Genomic DNA, 18,811 nt, shown 5'->3' on the forward strand with positions numbered 1-18,811 from the left:
TTAAAAAACCCCCAAAATTCCAAGGATAAATATTTTGCTGAAATAGGTTACATTATTCATAATCCCTTTTAAAATAACAGTAGAGTGATATTGTTGGAATAAAATAAAGTTGGAAGGATGGGATTTTCAGATTCACGAGTATAAAACAAATGTAAATGCGGTCAGGAAATTAGAACATTTTCTATTTTTAAAAACTCAAAGCTGCAAAAAGGACTTATTCAGCTAAGATTTCAGAACTAACTTTGAATCTACCCCTTTATTTCTGAGCCATATCCACTCCTCCTTCTAACTTTCAGCTGTGAGCTGAAGACCTACCTTATACACTATATCATGGAAAACTTCATACTGGGTTATGACCTTGTAAACCCACCAAGTAGACACTGGAGACTGCATCCACACTTTCCATCGTGGTATGGTTCAGAGATCTCAGCATATAACATAACCTTCTGCATATGATCCACACAGAACCCCCTATCAGTTCGATAACCCACTCTATTCAAAACATCATAGAAGACATATCACCTTTATCTATGTCTTCCCTGAATACAATCACAGACCTCTATAATCTATATGCCTTCACAAGATCAGCCCATTATTCTCCTGTAAAGGGCATGGGAATTTCAGTTGTATAGTACAAAAAAAGCCTATTCTAATCTAATCCATATATGTTTCAGGAAGGATTTAAATTTCTTTCATGTGGCAATTAGTGGGTTTCTTCCACCTTAAGGAACAGTTAAGGACGTGATCCAAAGGTAGCTGAAGTCAATGGCAGACTTTCCATTGGGATCACATCCCAAGACTGCTGTTGGAACTTTAACAGAGTATTTCTGGACTTTCTGATGTTCACGTTTTGTTTTTAAACAACAGTGTTCTTCTGCTATCCTGATTTTCAAACATTTGTTTGTAAAGCTGATCTCTGAACTTCAAGACTTTCAAATTTCTGTGGATAACAACAATGTACACATAGTGTACATGGAATTCTCCACTTACACTAATGGTAGAATTTTATGCTCATGTTGAACAAATGTATTGATCACACAGGAACCGCATATTTAAATTTTAAAACTATAAGCCAGATTCACTAGTTGACTCTGGTTGCTCTATGCCTCTTCGTGCCACAAAACAGCCATAAACCTGACTTAATGACCACTGCTTTGTGTCACTGCAGTGACACAACAGCTGGAGAGTAATTGGCGGATATGACCTAGAACAGTTGATCACATTATTTTGCCATGTTCTAAGATCAGGAATCCGTGTTCCCCGCAATGGCTGTACTACCGAAAAGAAAGCCGGTAACTCTTTCCTGCATTTCTTTCAGAGCTTGAGGTATCAGTGCTGCAGAAGAAACATGGGATCCTGAATTCAGATCTCAATGAGAGGAATATATTTACAAATATTTTGTTTTTAAGTGAAAATGCAGAGTAGGACCAAATTTTGAACTATTTTGTCTTTAAATTAATTTGTGAGTGGGAAGCCCCTCCACACACATAGCAGTATCTTAAACTGCACAGCTAACCAGTTATAAATCAGACCTGTTTGGACATGAAGGGAGGGAAAAAACCCTATTCTGAAAGAATCTTTTTGGGGTTTCTCAGTAATGAAAATATTGCAGAAAAAACAGGAATAAAAATACAAAGTCAGCAAGAAGATGTATAGTCATGTTCACCCTGACACGGTAATCTCCAATTTAGTTATTACAGAGCAAATGTCCTGAGAAATGATTTGCTTTAAAATTCCTGAATCTGGAATTACTCACTCCCCCTTTCAGCACAGGCTACGTCATCGCTGCCATGTCCCCATACAGAGAAGAAACTGTGGGTGCATTGGTAAGGCTTTAAGGAATTGTAGAAAAGGAGATGAGAGCAGGATTGGCTTTAATCACAGTATTTCCAGATACTTGCAGAAAGCTGAGGATCAGTGCATGGGATGTGAGAGATGTTTTTAACTCAGCCATTTGGCAGCACTCAGCAACTCAGCTTTTGTTTTAGTAATTAAGGGTCTTTGGAAGTATTGTTTGCTGACACTGAAGTATGTTCTATTACTGTATTTCTTTCTGCAGTTCCTCCAAGTGTTGTGGGTACTAATTTTGAGAATTTGACTGTAGTGGTGAATAATTTCGTCTCCTTGACCTGTGAGGTTACTGGCTTCCCACCTCCTGATCTCAGCTGGCTCAAGCATGGAAAACCTATCAGCTTGAATACTAATGCTCTCATTGTGCCTGGTGAGGAATCGCTGCTGTTTCTGTAAACTCTGGGGTCTCATCCTTTCCTTTTCTGTAGATAAATATGACAGCTAAATATGTAGAGCCAACTTTACTCTGGGTGTAGCTCCATTAAGTGGAGTTATACAAGTAATAAATCTGGCCTCTTATAGTTAAAATATTTTAGAATCTCTTTTGCTTTTGAATGGGGTCACTATTAAAAGAAACAATCAGGCTGGAAGGATTGGAACAAACAACCCTTTGTGTAGCTGTGGATCAGACTGTTGGACAGCTCATATAGCACAGACTATTTCAAAGGAACAATGATTGATTGAGACAGTCACTTTATCAACCAAGGATCCAATCTAAATCCCATTTGTCTGGACCGCAATAAAACCCACCACCCTATCACTGACTTCAGTGGGAATTGGCCCCTCAACTCAACCCTTAAGAACCTTGCTAATTCCCAGGGGGAATTCATTATTTCCTAAGGGTTTCTAGGACAGAGATACTGCAGGGACATTAGGCAATAAGGGCTGTGAGCGTCTATCAGGGAGTAAGTGGAGTAGGAATTGTTACAGTTTCAGGGTAACTACACCTGTAACTACATCTGTGGTCCACTAAGGGCACCCGCTTTATGCTTCTGGCTCCCACTTGTCACCTCTCTTGGGAAGAGACCCCTATCTCACTCCCTCCTGACTGGGGAATTTAAGACTGCACAGCTCCTTGCCTTATGCTGTGATATCCCCAGCAAGCCAGACTGCTTAGAAGGACAACACCTCTCCGAGGGCTATGACCAGTGTGTTTCCTGCAGCTATAAGTTACCAAACAACTTCTTTAAGCAAGCACGCTTTTTCTTAAAGTAAAAGCATTACAGAGAAAAATATTAAAGCAATAAAATACTCTGCATGAATGCTAAAAAGATTATGTGAGGTTACCCTCAACTCCAGCTTAGGACTCCGGTGGTTACAAGTTCATCTGTCTTTGATCTGGAACCCAAACCAAGGTTGGACAAGTCAGCCATATCTTTATACAACTTGGACCTTTGATCTTGATCTTCTGTAACTGGTAACCAGCAGACAACGACCCTCTTCTCAGAGGTAGCTTCAAAAGTATGTTTTTGCATAACTGGAGTTGGGGAATTTTGCATTAACTTTTCCCTAGCCAAAAGTCCATACATATCTGGCACATTTTCAGTATAGTCTTCTCAACTCCCAGGTCTCACATCTGTCACATTTCCCCCCTGGAGAGCTTACATGCAATCCTGGCCCACAATAATACATAAGCTTAATATAGTAAGGGTTTTCAAGGATATTATAGGAAGTTGCCCTATTTGTCACAGGAATCATGTCAGGAAACCACCCTGACCCACACCCAACCCTCCACTTCTAATGCTGAAAACTAGAGATCCTAATGCAATACAATTCCCTGCTATGGGTTCTGACTTGACATGCTGGAGATGGATTAGCAGGGGTGGATGTTTGTAGGTGTATGGGAAATAACTGACATGGAACTGCTTACCGGTAGCTGGGATGGAGGCCTGTGGCCTACTGGCAGATATCTGGATGGAGCTAGTCCACAAACCGGGGAAGTCATGTGAGAGCAGTAAAGGAAGGAGGGGCTTGTCGGGTAGCTAAGTGGAAAGGCCATGATTGTGTTAGGAGGGAGGAAGTAGCTGCGAAGGAAAAGAGGGTGAAGAAGAGTATTAATGGGCCAAATTCTCTGGTGAAAGCTCCATTGGTGGTGTTTCACATATTTACACCAGCCAAGAATTTCACCCCAAAATTGTAATTCACTAAGGAAATTTCTCTAAGGGTTAGGCAGCGCTAGTCAGCAAGAGCAGTGCTGCTCTTTAGAATCTTATGCTAATCTAGTGCCTAAATTGCAGTTCGTAGAAAACGTTATTGCAAAATTTCATTTCAGATTAATACAATAACTACAGAATAAATCTAGAAGTCATTTTAACTCACCTTCTCTCTTTGGATCACTTTAGGTGGTCGGACTCTGCAAATTCCTCGAGCCAGAGTCTCAGATGGTGGTGAATACATTTGTATAGCCAGAAACCAAGCTGGAGAAAGCAAGAAAAAGAGTTTCCTTACTGTTTATGGTTTGTTTTTCACTATCATATTAAATAATATTTATTAGTATGAAATGAGGACATCTTCCATTTTTCTTAGGTTGATTTTTCCCCTCCTCACAAAACAAGGAAGAAAATATTTTTTAACTTTTTCTCCAGTCCCCCCGAATATTAAAGACCAGAGTGGAGCATCTCTTGCAGTGGTGACTGTGAGAGTGGGAATCCCAGTGACCTTAGAGTGTGAGTCCAATGCAGTCCCACCACCTGTTATCACATGGTACAAGAATGGACGCATGATCACGGAGTCTGCAAACATAGAGATCCTAGCAGATGGACAAATGCTACAAATCAAGAGTGCCGAGGTATACTAAATTAGTCTAACGCACACTTTGTCATTGTTGACCAGTTATTTTTGCTCTTTATAGGTCTGACCCAATGACCATTGAAGTCAGTGGGAGCCTTTCTGTTAAATTCAGTGGGCTTTGAATCAAGTTCCGATTACAAATGGCAAAGCCTTTTTTAAGTCTAACTATAGCAGACCCATGACCACTAGGGGATTCTAGTGTTAAAAGGTCTGTTATCATCTTCAGGAAAATTGACCCAGTACATAAAAATTCTTTTTCCATTTTAGGTGTCTGACACTGGCCAGTATGTGTGTAAAGCCATAAACATTGCAGGGCGAGATGACAAACATTTCCATCTTAATGTTTATGGTGAGCATATACCACATTATCTACAGTAAAACTGAACCAAAGTTAGTTTACTAAGGAGTTTGGTAAATAAGGTATTTATGCAGCTGCTGTTCTATTTAATAGTTCCACCAAGTATAGAAGGCCCTGAACAAGACTGGATCAATGAAACGATCAGTAATCCTGTCACCTTTGCATGTGATGCTACTGGAATTCCTCCACCAACACTAATATGGCTAAAGAATGGGAAGCATATAGGTAATGTTTTTCCTTCCTGGTTTCACCGCCCGCCCCCGTTTTCTTTCCTATAATAGATCATAGTGTGTCTTTCCTGTGGTGTTTTCAGGGTCTATTCTTTTGTTTCTCCTCCCTCTCTCCCCATGTTTACTACCCGTTATATGAACTAGAGCGGGATAAAATCTTTTTAAATTTTTGATCTGTTGAATTTTTTTCACAAAATGTGTTTGCTGTTTCTGACTAGTTCTAATACTAATCAACTCTTTCTTATCTGTGTGTTTTTAGAAAACTCTGACTCACTTGAAATACATATTTTGTCTGGAGGAAGCAAGCTGCAGATTGCCCGCTCTCAGATTTCAGATAGTGGAAACTACACTTGCATAGCTTCAAATATAGAAGGAAAAGCGCAGAAGAGTTACATCCTTTCCATGCAAGGTACAGTATGTGTATGCACTAAACAGAATCATGCTTACTGGCCACTTACACTGGCATAAAACTGGTGTTAAGTCCACTGAAGACAATGAAGATGATTTAGCTATATAAAACTGGTAGAGCAGAGCGGAGAATCACTACTATAATTTCTATCAGGGAACCAGTAGCAAAAAATAAGGATAACAAAACTTTGCTGCAATGTTATTCAGAAATTGGTATGCAAAAGAATATTCTCTACATCTAACTACACTGCAGTTTGAAAATAATAGGTTTATTTGCTATATTGCACTGTTTCCATATGGTCGTTGCTGATCACAGCAACTGGCTCCATCACACTGGACACTAATGCTACACGAATCTCAGTGTGAGTAGAACATTGTGGAGCCCAAAAGGGTTTCAGGAGCAGTAATATGCTATGGCTCTTTTGCTAGATGATGTTTGATGCCAAAAGGAGGTTATAAAGGAAAACTGTGACACATCATCTTTATGAAAAAAAAATCAGTGGAGTAATGGAATAATGGTTAGGGCTGAGTAATGTGTCACTGCGTCACTAGGGATGCTAAGCATTTGAACATGTGCTTAACTTTCAGTGTGTGAATAATCCTGTGGACTTCATTGGAGCTACTCACATGTTTAGAGTTAAGTATGTGCTTATGTGTTTGCTGCATCAGGGTATCCAATAGATTTTATTTGCATTGCTATAATAGATGCTAAAGGTAGCACTATCTATTATTATCAATCTGCTGAACATGAACAGGTTACTGTACACACTGGAAGGATTATGAAATGGTTAAAGTTGATTTTTCTAGTCATCTTTGTAAACATCCCATCAGGAGGAATATACACATTCCCTATTAATTTGATCTAATGGGAAAAACTCCATTGAAATAATGGAGTTACTCCTGGTTTACCCCCATTTAACTAACTGATTAGAATTTCACCCCCTCTCCCAAAAGTTCCTCCAAATATTGTTGGATCTGAAATGCCAAGTGAAGTAAGCATCCTCCTTGGGGAAAGTATCCAACTTGTCTGCGAAGCCAAAGGAATTCCCAGACCTGCTATTCAGTGGCTTAAAGATGGAAACCCAGTTACCAGCAATGAATCACAAAGAATAAGGCGAGTAAAAATAAAATCCTGTGTTCTCTCAGTCTGCAACCTCTGTAAGGCATAGGCAGAAGAATTATAAAACTATGAGCCTGAATAATCTAACTTTACTACATGACATTGATCTTTTCTGTCCTTAATTTGTCTAATTCTAGGATATTTTGTTAATTATGTAGATTTGTTGCTCATCTGTTTTGTTTTACATAATATATCTAGCTAACCAAATAGTGTTTCCATCTCTTCTGCCTACTTCAGAATAAGTAGTTATACACAAGGTAGATCTAATAAATACATGATTTGTGAGACAACGTACTAGATCCTTAGGACAAGCTGTTTGGTGCTGATACAGCTCAGGGTGAAGGGGGACATAAATGTTGCTTGTAAGCCATCTTTATGTCTTTGCAATTGTGGGGATACCAGGTCCACTCCAGAGGCACAATTTAGAGTACCCCCAACAGCCTATACAACTAGATACACAAATCTGGGAAAGTGACATAATATCTTACTCAACGTTTTTATTTTTATTTTTACATTTTTTATTTTTATTTTATTTTGATTTAGTTGGGGTTGGTCCTGCTTTGAGTAAGGGGTTGGACTAGATGACCTCCTGAGGTCTCTTCCAACCCTAATCTTCCATGATTCTGTGTTTTAAGTATTTCAGAGATTGGCACATAATATCCCTAAGTTTCTCATTTAAATAGTTGTTCCTATCAGATGAGGTTTAAGAGGTGGGAGCTGTATTGTTGTGTATTTGGTTGTTGTAGTAATAGAATCTTGTGTTGATATGGCAATTGAGTCAGATTATTAGGGGATAGTCCAGCCTGTTTGGCTGGCTGTTGGTTAGTTCTGTGTGTAGCAATAAATGGCTGCTCCAAGGTTTACAGCTCTCTGTGTCTCCAGTGATTTCTTCCTAAAGCTGTTGCCTCCAAGGATATAACATGTATGTAAAAATACTCTGAGAATGATGGACATATTTTGACTGCAATTGGATGGAACTGAATCTAAATGGAAGCTAAAACACCTCAATCCTTAAACCAGAATTTCATGAAATATGTTCATAATAATAGATTTAAAAACAATTTCTCTGGGAGCTAAAATTTTGAATAGAGTAATAGATTTATAACTGAATTTCCATAGGTTTCAGAGTAGTAGCCATGTTAGTCTTTATCCGCAAAAAAGAACAGGAGTACTTGTGGCACCTTAGATACTAACAACTTTATTTCAGCATGAGCTTTCGTGAGCTACAGCTCCTTTCTTCAGATGCACAGAATGGAACACACAGACAGGAGATATTTATACATACAGAGAACATGCAAAGGTGGAAGTATGCATACCATGCATATCAACAGGAAGAGTCTAATCAATTGAGATGAGCTATCATCAGCAGGAGAAAAAAAACTTTTGAAGTGATAATTAAGATGACCCATAGAAGATGCGAGGAGAACGTAACATAGGGAAATAGATTCAGTTAGTGTAATGACCCAACCATTCCCAGTCTCTGTTTAGGCCTGAGTTAATTGTATCTAATTTGCATATTAATTTGAGTTCAGCAAGTCTCTCTTTGGAGTCTGTTTTTGAAGTTTTTTTGTTGCAAAATTGCCACCTTCAAGTCTGTCACTGAGTGGTTAGAGACGTTGAAGTGTTCTCCCACTGATTTTTGAATGTTTTGATTCCTGATGTCAGATTTGTGTCCATTTATTCTTTTGCATAGAGACTGTCCGGTTTGGTCAGTGTACATGCCAGAGGGGCATTGCTGGCACATGATGACATATCACATTGGTAGATGTGCAGTGAACGAGCCCCTGATGGCGTGGCTGATGTGATTAGGTCCTATGATGATGTCACTTGAATAGATATGTGGACAGAGCTGACATCGGGCTTTGTTGCAAGGATAGGTTCCTGGGTTAGTGTTTATGTTGTATAGTGTGAGGTTGCTGGTGAGTATTTGCTTCAGGCTGGGAGGCTGTCTATAAGCGAGGACTGGCCTGTCTCCCAAGATCTGTGAGAGTGAGGGATCATCTTTAAGGATAGGTTGTAGATCTTTGATGATGCGCTGGAGAGGTTTTAGTTGGGGGCTGTAGGTAATGGCTAGTGGTGTTCTGTTATTTTCTTTGTTGGGCCTGTCCTGTAGTAGGTGGCTTCTGGGTACTCTTCTGGCTCCGTCAATCTAGATGTGGAAGCCCTCTACACCAACGCTCCACACAAAGATGGACTACAAGCCATACTTCCACCTTTTCATGTTCTCTGTATGTATAAATATCTCCTGTCTGTGTGTTCCATTCTATGCATCCGAAGAAGTGAGCTGTAGCTCACGAAAGCTCATGCTGAAATAAATTTGTTAGTCTCTAAGGTGCCACAAGTACTCCTGTTCTTTTTGTGAATTTCCATAGAAAGTGTGTGGGGAAGTAATTTGATTGAAATGTACATACTAGCTGTTTATTTACTTGTTCTGACAACCTAGCAAACAAACTCATTGTATTCTACAACCTTTTTTTTAGAGTGACTCCAGATGGTAGCACCTTAAACATTTTTGGAGTGCTCACGTCTGATGTGGGAAAATACACTTGTGTGGCTACTAATCATGCAGGAGAAGAAGATCGAATTTTCAACTTGAATGTTTATGGTGAGTTTTTAAATGTGACAGACTGAAGTCTGACCTATTAGCCTGACTTTGTTACCACTCACATGATAGGGCCAAGAAGTGACTGCCTAGGTAATCTTATGTATCTATATTCATATGTAGTTTGTTGATGTAGATATCATATTGTGTTCTATATAACATACTGCAGAGGATCAAAATGATTGAAACCATTGCTGAGTAATAAATTTTGTGATAAACAGAAGTCAGTTCCTATGGTATATTCCATAACAAAACAAACCCACCCAAGATGATTTTTTATTTTAATTTTTTTATTTTTTGTGGAGAAAGACACTGTATGGACCTAATTCAACACTTCATTACTCAAGTTTTACACGTCTTAGCTCTGTTGATCTCAGTCAAATTATGTCCTCTTAAAATTAGAGTAATGCAGAAGTGAAGCAGGTTTTAAACTTTGTTTTACTCAGGATTTAAATTAATCCAAACAATAATCTGAAATATTTGGTACCAGTTCCTCTTGATTTAATGTCACAACTGAGGACAGTGAGACTAATCATCCTCTGCCTGGCACAGTGTGCCGCCATTTACACCTGTAAAAATGGGTGTCAGTGTTCTGCTTTTGGGAGTATTTTACACTCATTTGGCACAGGAGTGAATGACTACCCTAGGAGCAGGACTGGGAAGAATCAGGCCCAACAGGACAATTTGTGTGGGTAGCGCCAACAGGTATGATCCTTCATAATGAATAAAAACCTCTTAGTGGGAAAATATGGCACCACGTACCTGTGTGATCAATTGTGGTGAAGTCCGCAAGCAATTTCTGTTAATCTAATCTAAGTAAATATTACAATGTGCACTTGATTTTTAAAGATGTAAATGTATATGTAAGTTCGCTGTGGCCCACAGTTACTAATATCAGAAGGTCTATTGGTTGCCAAGTTTGGACACTCTGTTCTTACTGAATCCTGTGGATATGTTTCATGTGAGATTCTTTTTTTGGTTAGAATAACAATACCTGTAACATCTTGCAGTTCAGGACAAGCTGAGCTACCATAGAACAGATATAATTTTGAACGGCCAATTTTAACACCTCTCTTATTCACCTGTTATGTAATTTAGTTCCACCAGCAATAGCTAATAATAAAGATGAAGCAGAGAAGCTAACTGCCCTACAGGATGCCTCCATAAACATTGAATGTTCTGCTGTTGGCACCCCACCACCACAAATAAACTGGCTTAAGAATGGGCTTCCTCTCTCTATCTCATCCCAGATCAGGTTGTTGTCAGCTGGACAGATTCTCAGGTGAGTTTTCAGTTCTCTAAGGTATCTGAGCTAAATTCTGCCTTCAGTTAACCCTAATGCAACTCTGCTGAAATTGGTGTAGGCCAGGGTAGAATTTGGCCCTCTGCAGTCATACTCTGTCATATTCAAAGTGGAGCAAAGCATTCCATATGGTAGCCATGGGTGAGATAACTGCAGCTGTGTTCTTTACAGAATTGTGAGAGCTCAGGTGTCTGATGTTGGTGTGTACACTTGTGTAGCATCTAACAGAGCTGGAGTGGACAATAAACACTATAATCTTCAAGTTTATGGTAAGTTTCTTTGTGATATTAAGTGAAAAAAGTTGCATTTTGTAGTTAATTTTTTAAGTGTAACAGCAGAAGGGTAGAAATCTTCCCCTGACTGAAACTCTCTGGATAATTGAGAACATTGAGATTTTGCCTCTCAGAGGACGAATTCTATTTATTTTCTTACCAACACAAGATTGAAGACTTTACTAAGTAGATATTTGGCAAATGCTTTATATGGAAACTTTAAATTTTGCTAACATTTTTGTAAGGTAAGAGGAATTGAACCTTAAAACCCTCTTTATGTTTTTTGGTTCAGATAACATGTTGTAGACTTTTCTTCTTTGAATAAATGTGATGCATTATTTCTACTTGAATTGTAACTCACATACACAAACACATACCCCACGAGTGTAAGAAACCTAGAAAATTTAATTGCTTAACAGAGCATTTATTTTATATTAAGAATTAATGTGTGAGTGTATTCCATAATTATCATATCTGTTTCTCTGCAGTACCACCAAGCATGGACAATGCAGGAGAAACAGAGGAAGTGACTATAGTAAAAGGCAATCCAACTTCTATGATGTGCTTTACTGATGGCACCCCTACCCCCAATATGGTATGGCTTAAAAATGGACAACCTCTAAGCCTTGGAACCCATCTGACTATAAGTAATCAAGGAATGGTTCTTCACATTTCAATGACGGAGACTGATGACACAGGCAGTTTCACCTGTATAGCATCCAATGAAGCGGGGGAAGTCAGCAAGCACTTTTCCCTAAAAGTGTTGGGTAAGTGTTAATTTTATATTCAAACAAGATGAAAAATATGCCTAAAATAGAGTCAATAATTTAAAAGTTTTTAGAGATTTAGAACATTTTCAGGAAGTAGTGCTCATGAGATAGTAGAATTAAAGGGATGGAATTTACCTTTGAGTGGACATGGTGAAAATTTGTATATTGGTATTTGAGATTTACAGATAACAGCAACATGATAAATATAAATCAGCATATTGATGTACAGAGTAATTTGCTTTAACCGGGTAACTTTGATGTAACAGAAATTAAATTCAGTGGGCTAGATCATCAGCTGGTGCAAACTGGCATAGCTTGACGATGTTATACCTATTTACAGCAGCTGAAGATCTAATACAAATTCTTTTACTGTATAGTGTATTCCTCCCAAGGATATCAAAACTTTTTGCACAGATTAGTTTAGTCTCACAACACCCATGTAACAGAGGAAAATATGATTCTATTTTGCTAATGTTGCTGACCTGAGGCAAAGAGAACTCATGTGAGTTGATCTATGTCACACAGGGAGTCGGTGACTGAGCATGAATGAAACACGCCAATCTAGGATCTACTACTCTAACCATGTGATTGCCCATCATGTTTTATAAATCTGAATTTTTGTTAGTAAAGAACATGAATTGTCTTTCCTTGCTGCAGAGCCCCCTCATATCAATGGATCTGATCAACCAGAAGAGAGATCTGTGGTTGTTAACCATCTACTGGAGCTTTTTTGTATGTCTATTGGCATCCCAGTCCCCAGAATCACATGGATGAAGGATGGGCGTCCACTCCCACAGAATGACAATGTACATGTCCTGAGAGGAGGAGAGGTCCTTCGACTAGCCAGTGCTCAGGTGACTGACACATGTAAATTATGTTTGGCTTTGCAAACCCTGGACTGGCTTGCAGAGCTGAGCTGATCACCAGTTTCATGGCGCACTATGTCTACAGTCTGATTTCAGGCGGGTTTGTACTCTGTACAGCTCAGTTGTGCCTCTGCTGCCACCACCAGTGCTACCATAGCTACACTGCTATTTATCCTATCATACAAGAAAAAATTCAAATCAACTCAGACAATTTAAACGGAGACTTAAAAAAACCCTAGAAAACTAAAACCACATACTCTAATCACTATGAAGACAGCTGGACTTCAACTTTGTAGTTCATCATGCAGTATCATGGGAAGAGTTGGACAAAAACAGATCCAGACTAATTTTTTGTTGTTGCTCATATGATAAACCCCTTTCTCCCTCCACCCCCAAGGCTTTACAAAGAACAATTTATGAGGTGCAGAAGATAATAAAGATGTTAATAAATATTTGAGAAGTCAAAATAATTCTCGGGGGCAGAAGGATACATTTTACAAGAATACCTATGTAAAGACCAGATTGTGAGAGGTAATTGCATGGCTGTGCAGGAGCAGAGAGGGGAGAGCCAAAAACTTTGTAGGCAGGCAAAGGACCTCTTCATAATAGCAGTCTGTGTGCTCCCGTGCTCTGGAGAGCATAGGCACTGTTAGTGCTACCTTCTCTCAGGGAGCAAGATGCCAAAAAAGGTTTGAGGAGGAGGCAGAGTCCCATTTCCTCCACTTCATCCCATGCTGGCCCATTGTATGGGCTGATGCATTCAGAGAACAATCTATTCCATCCTAATGGATTGCTCATTGCAGAGAGCTGCACCAGAAGAGAATGTATCTACTCGAGGCACATTAGCCCTGGTGCTTTTTTTCTCGGATGCTGCACCTGCCAACTACCTCTACAAAGGGTTGTCACCTGATGGCCACAATCTACCCCAAATAAAATAAACAAGCTTTCAAATATTTCTGGTTGCTTACTCTCCCAGGAATTGCTTGTCTGTTTTCTTCTGTTTCCCTTGTGCTTTTTAACCAATATCTGCTAATCAAAGACAACTGCGAACATCACTACTACTTCTGCTGTTTTAATTGAATTGGTCCCATATTCTGAAGTTTCTACTAAAGTTATCTGGGTGTCCTTTAGGTGGAAGACACAGGAAGATATACGTGTTTGGCATCTAGTCCTGCAGGAGATGACGATAAAGAATATCTAGTCAGAGTGCATGGTAAGCTTGATCTGGAAACAATTAAAGCATTCTTTAATACTGTAAGCCTAATACTGAATTATCTACTGCTATTAAAAGCTAGATAAAGTTATGAAGTTGAATAATGCCTGACAAAGAAAAAACTCTTTGAGTGCCATTTTCACTGATCTTACCTGTTTTTGGAGTGCATCTGTCATCTTCTTTCTAGAACAGAAGATCCAAGGACTAGGTCCTAAGAAAGGATCTCTGTAACAAAGCAGATGTTTTTTAAGGGAAGTGGAGTTGGTAGTACCCTTTAAGGTTATTTAGTTATTAGTCCTTCCCTTTTACAAATTAACTACACTAAACTTAAAAAAGGAAAAGGATAAACAAATGAAAGGAAACATTGAGATTACAAATTTTGTAGACAAATGTAATTGATGCACTATACTTAGACTTCTATAAGGCATTTGACTTGGTACAACATAACATTTTGATTAGGAGACTAAAATGATACAAAATCAACATAGCACATTAAATGGGTTAAGAAATGGCTAACTGATAGGTGCCAAAATGTGATTGTAAATGGGGAATCATTGAGTAGATGTGCTTCTAGGATGGTACTTCAGGGATCAGTTTTTCACCCTACACTATTTAACATTTTGAACAATGACCTGGAAGAAAACAAGAAATCATCACTGATCAAGTCTGCAAAAGATACAAAGATTAGGGAATAGTAAATAATGAAAAGGACAGGTCACTGATACAGAGCAAACGGGATTGTTTGGTAAGCTGGGGGCAAGCAAACAAGATGTGTTTCAGTACTGTGACATGTAAAGTCACACATGTAGGAACAAAAAATGAAGGCCATATTTACAGGATGGGGGACTCTGTCTTGGGAAAAGACTTGGGGAGCATGTTGGATAATCAGCTGAATATGAACTCCCAGTGTGACACTTTGGTGAAAGGCTAACTAAGGTGAATCTTCAGTGGAGTAAAAAGGTTATATTATGTCTCTTTTTTTCCACTGGTGTGACACTCCTGCAATATTGTGTCCGGTTCTGATGTTCACACTTCAAGAAGTATTCTGGAAAAACTGAAGAGGTTTCAGAAAAGAGCCACGAGAATGATTAGAGGATGGGAAAATCTGTTTTATAGCGAAAGACTCAAGGAGTTCAAGCTATTTAGCTTATCCAAAAGAAGGTTAAGAGGTGAATTGATCCCAGTCTATAAGTACCTTTATCTGGAACAAATATTTGATAACGGGCTCTTCAGTCTTGCAGACGAAAGTATAACACAATCCAATATCTGGATGTTGTAGCTAGATAAATTCAGACTGGAAATTAGGAGTCCATTTTTAACTATGAGGATTATTAACCATTGGCACAATTTACCAACTTCTATCACAACGGGAAGATACGTTCTAGGAATAATTTTGAGGAAGTTCTATGGCCCGTGATATACAGGAGGTCAAACTAGATGATCACAATGGTACCTTCTGATCTTGGAATCTATAAATCTATATACTGTGGGTCAGGAAAACAGAAGCGACAATACACCTCCTCAGAAAGAGGATATTAAATCAAGTGCAGTTGATGTTTGTATATAATGTAGCTATTCAGAATATGATGCAATTATGATGGAACATTGCAAACTTAGTTATTTAAAATAAAACACAAGCAATTATAATGGAAATCAGAGTAACAAAGAAAGTTAGAGGAATTGATGTCCTTTGGTCTTTTTCCATATGACTCAGAAGGAATAAAGAGGACAGGATATATGTATGTGACACACATTTGCAATATACATTTCATATTATATAAAAAAATAAAAGAAATGGCAGCTGAATCAGTATGTCAGCTCCTCTAGATCTAGAATAGATCTTAGATCTTGTCAATCTAGTCTCTGAAGAATAAGACACTGCAAAATAATTTCCTCCCTGCCTTAGGGAGAAAACTCAGTGTTAAATGACTGTATGGTAGCAGAAGTAAGTTCACAAAAAATGTCTCTCAGATGAGTCAGCCTTCTGCTTCTTGCAGACTTGCACAATTCCTACATGAATTCCGCCTAGAGTGAAGAAGTTTTATCAAATCAAGGTTTTGCTTATCCAGTGAATGACACAGATCATATCTCAATCTGTGGATGAAGAGGGTTATGGAGCTTGAGGTATCCTGACTTCATCTGGCTAAGTGCTGGTTTCTTCACAGAGAATGGACGTTCAACTAATTTCTATCAGTTAGTGGTTTGTGACGTGCGGTTTTAGGAAGTGGGTTATAGCTAGTCAAATGAGGGTGATATATTTTGCAGATAAAAGCCAGACATGCTATTGGCAATGAAAAGCAAAAGCAATTAATTGTACTGCTGCTTTGCTGGTATGTCACGAAACCTTGTTTGAGAATTACACACTGAGATTCTATCCATAGAAATGTTTTAATTAAAGTTCATATTTTTCATGCTTTTCTTATTCTCTATTTTTTTTAACAGTTCCCCCTAACATTGCTGGCACCAGTGGGCCTCAGGATCTCTCTGTGCTGCAGAACAGACAAGTTATATTGGAGTGCAAGTCAGATGCAGTGCCACCTCCTACGATCACCTGGCTTAAAGATGGAGAAATTTTACAGGTACATTTGTTATGTTATTTTCACAAATTTGTCGCATCTTTGCATTCTGCACAAAGGGCATGAACTTAAATTTCTGATTCTACTCACTTGCTCCTTCAGCACAGTTGAGTTGTGGTCCCTTGAGGTCAAGAGAAGGTTGTTGAGTAGCCCTGGTCCAAATACAACTTGACTTAAACAAGTACATGAAGACAGTGACCACGTGAACTGGCCATCCCTCTGTGATTTGTTCTCTTTTCCTTTAGGGGGATCCCTTGCTCCTCCTGGATCCTTTGAGCAATCCTAGAAGCCTTCGGTATACTCCTGAATGGCTTCCCAGGAAAGGTAGCTGAGAAAGACTACACTATACATTTAACTTTGGGTATATTATGAATCTTCATATTCTAGTAACATTTAGAAAGGAAAGAAATTTCTTTAAATTGAAGAGAAATAAGTAGCTTACTTTAATCTCTGCTAATCATCACAATTTTGCACCAAATGCACCTATTGACTCAGAATTTAATGCAGTGGCAGTGAAGCATCACATCTTTATTGGTTAAGTCAAAGGAGGAAGAACAGAGTAGTTCAACTGGAGACTTTTCTATTGCTCGTCATCCATTGTAGGGCCACATAGATTTTCAATCACATAGCCCTTCCCCAGTTGACTGCTTGGCCTTGTCTAATGTCATGTTGGGTTTCCTGGAGACTATGCTGAGCAAACTCAAGTTTTTGCTTTATATTGGCCCTTTAATTGTTCAGAAAGAAAAAGGTAAATCCATGTGAACCATCAGTTTGTTAGTCCCTTAACTTTGGTCCCTTTCCGGACTTCATCCATGACCTCTTGGTTCACTGTGATCCATTTAGGATGAGCACAGACATTCTTTGGCTGTGTGTGTCTCAAGTGTCCGTCCCCCTGTTGTCTCTCCCCCACACCTGCACCTCGATGACAGTGGATGATACTTATACATTAAGTTTGAGTTAGCTCAAAAAACTTGGGCCAGGTAGCCATGCCAGTACTGACATGAGTGTTTTAACTGGCAAAGACATGACTGCACCAAAAAGGTTTCCAGTACAAATAGGCTGTTGCCAGTTCCAGCTTCACTTGTCCAGTTCCAATAAAAGGAAGAAATGTTTGGAAATAGAGACTGCTTATGGGATTCACAGAGTGTTCCACTGACCTCTGTGTGTGTAAGAAGGTTTCTTTTATTCTCCTTAGAGAGAAATAAATTCCTATCCATAAGACTCTTATCTAATGTATATTTAAAGAACAGAATAATACTGGATACTAAATGCGTACTGGATTGTGCCTTTGAGGGATAGTCTAGAGAAAGGAAGGGCACCACTTCAACAGTAGCTCCTGCAGTCACTATATCTGAGATAAGCACAATTCCTTTGGATGATATTCCTTCATGGTACATGGTTGAGCACTTAGGTCACCTGGTAGTATTTCTACTTCATACCTATATAACGAGCTTTTATAAACAGAAGGCTGGAAAGAGATTGGAAGAAGGCAGCATGAATGCTTCTGACATGTACCTTCCTGGAAAATATATTTGCAAAAGTATTTGAGGCTTTTGTTTTCTGTCAACATTCCTTTGTTTAAAAAAAAAAAAGAAAAAAAATCATTTGTACAAGTGTTTGCAGAAAACAAAAATTAAGACGTTTTGTGAATAGTGTTGAAAGATAATCAGTTATTCACATGAATATTTGGGAATTATTTTTGAAGTATTAACCAGCCCTACTATGAGCCCTGGAACTGGGCCCTTCAAGTTAGGGTTAAGGCATATTAGTTTGACAGGATGGTGATGCTTCCACTATCCTGCGCATATTTTGTGGGTCAATAGAGGACTTCACTCTGCAGAGCTATTTAGAACATCTCAGCTGCACTACATTCACACTGTTCTGATAAAAGAACCGCGCAGTCCACTCAAACCTTTGTAAAAAAATTGCCATATGAAGTGCAACTATGAGATTTGGGTTTCCTTTATCCCCCACTACTCTTTCTATTGTTGAGTGTAACTGTGTCAGCATATATCTCCCATATTTCTGGAGCACAGTTATCGTTTTCTTTTTTTGATCTTGGAAGTCTGACTGGAGACAGATCACTTTTGCCTAATAAGGAAAAATGAGATGTTCAAGTTGTGTACATAATTAGCCAAATGCTTTCCTGACCTCAAGGGAGGACTGTCTTCCACTAAAGAAACATAGAGGGAGGTACACCCAGGAGTGGAAAGAGTAATTCTGCTTTGCCTTGGGAAAAGTGGACAGTTTCACAATGAGGAGAGGGAAGTTTTTGGAAAATACCAATTTTTGGATAGTAGTGCTTCAGCATTATTTTAATTGAAAATCATCATTGTTTTTAGTTATACCCTCTTATGAGCTTTTAAATGAAACTTCAATCTTCTCTCCTATTCTGTCTCTAATAGCCACATCTTAAATCTTGTGCTTGTTTAATGGTATGTTTGTGCACCAT

The 18,811-nt window shown here is 38.8% G+C and overlaps 1 protein-coding gene across 1 annotated transcript in view; it reads left to right on the forward strand.

The window, feature by feature from the left end:
• The window catches only part of HMCN1 (hemicentin 1), a 316,507-nt gene that overhangs the window by 240,539 nt on the left and 57,157 nt on the right, over positions 1–18,811 (forward strand). The window contains exons 58-71 of the mRNA XM_050961493.1: positions 2,060–2,221; positions 4,194–4,307; positions 4,437–4,639; positions 4,909–4,990; positions 5,093–5,224; positions 5,489–5,638; positions 6,592–6,751; positions 9,238–9,362; positions 10,458–10,641; positions 10,834–10,931; positions 11,423–11,701; positions 12,362–12,558; positions 13,702–13,783; positions 16,226–16,362. Coding sequence (XP_050817450.1) covers positions 2,060–2,221; positions 4,194–4,307; positions 4,437–4,639; positions 4,909–4,990; positions 5,093–5,224; positions 5,489–5,638; positions 6,592–6,751; positions 9,238–9,362; positions 10,458–10,641; positions 10,834–10,931; positions 11,423–11,701; positions 12,362–12,558; positions 13,702–13,783; positions 16,226–16,362 — 2,105 coding nt within the window. The remainder of the gene's footprint in view (positions 1–2,059; positions 2,222–4,193; positions 4,308–4,436; positions 4,640–4,908; positions 4,991–5,092; positions 5,225–5,488; positions 5,639–6,591; positions 6,752–9,237; positions 9,363–10,457; positions 10,642–10,833; positions 10,932–11,422; positions 11,702–12,361; positions 12,559–13,701; positions 13,784–16,225; positions 16,363–18,811) is intronic.

This window comes from Gopherus flavomarginatus, chromosome 7 (assembly GCF_025201925.1).
Source record: "Gopherus flavomarginatus isolate rGopFla2 chromosome 7, rGopFla2.mat.asm, whole genome shotgun sequence".
Classification (NCBI taxonomy): domain Eukaryota; kingdom Metazoa; phylum Chordata; order Testudines; family Testudinidae; genus Gopherus; species Gopherus flavomarginatus.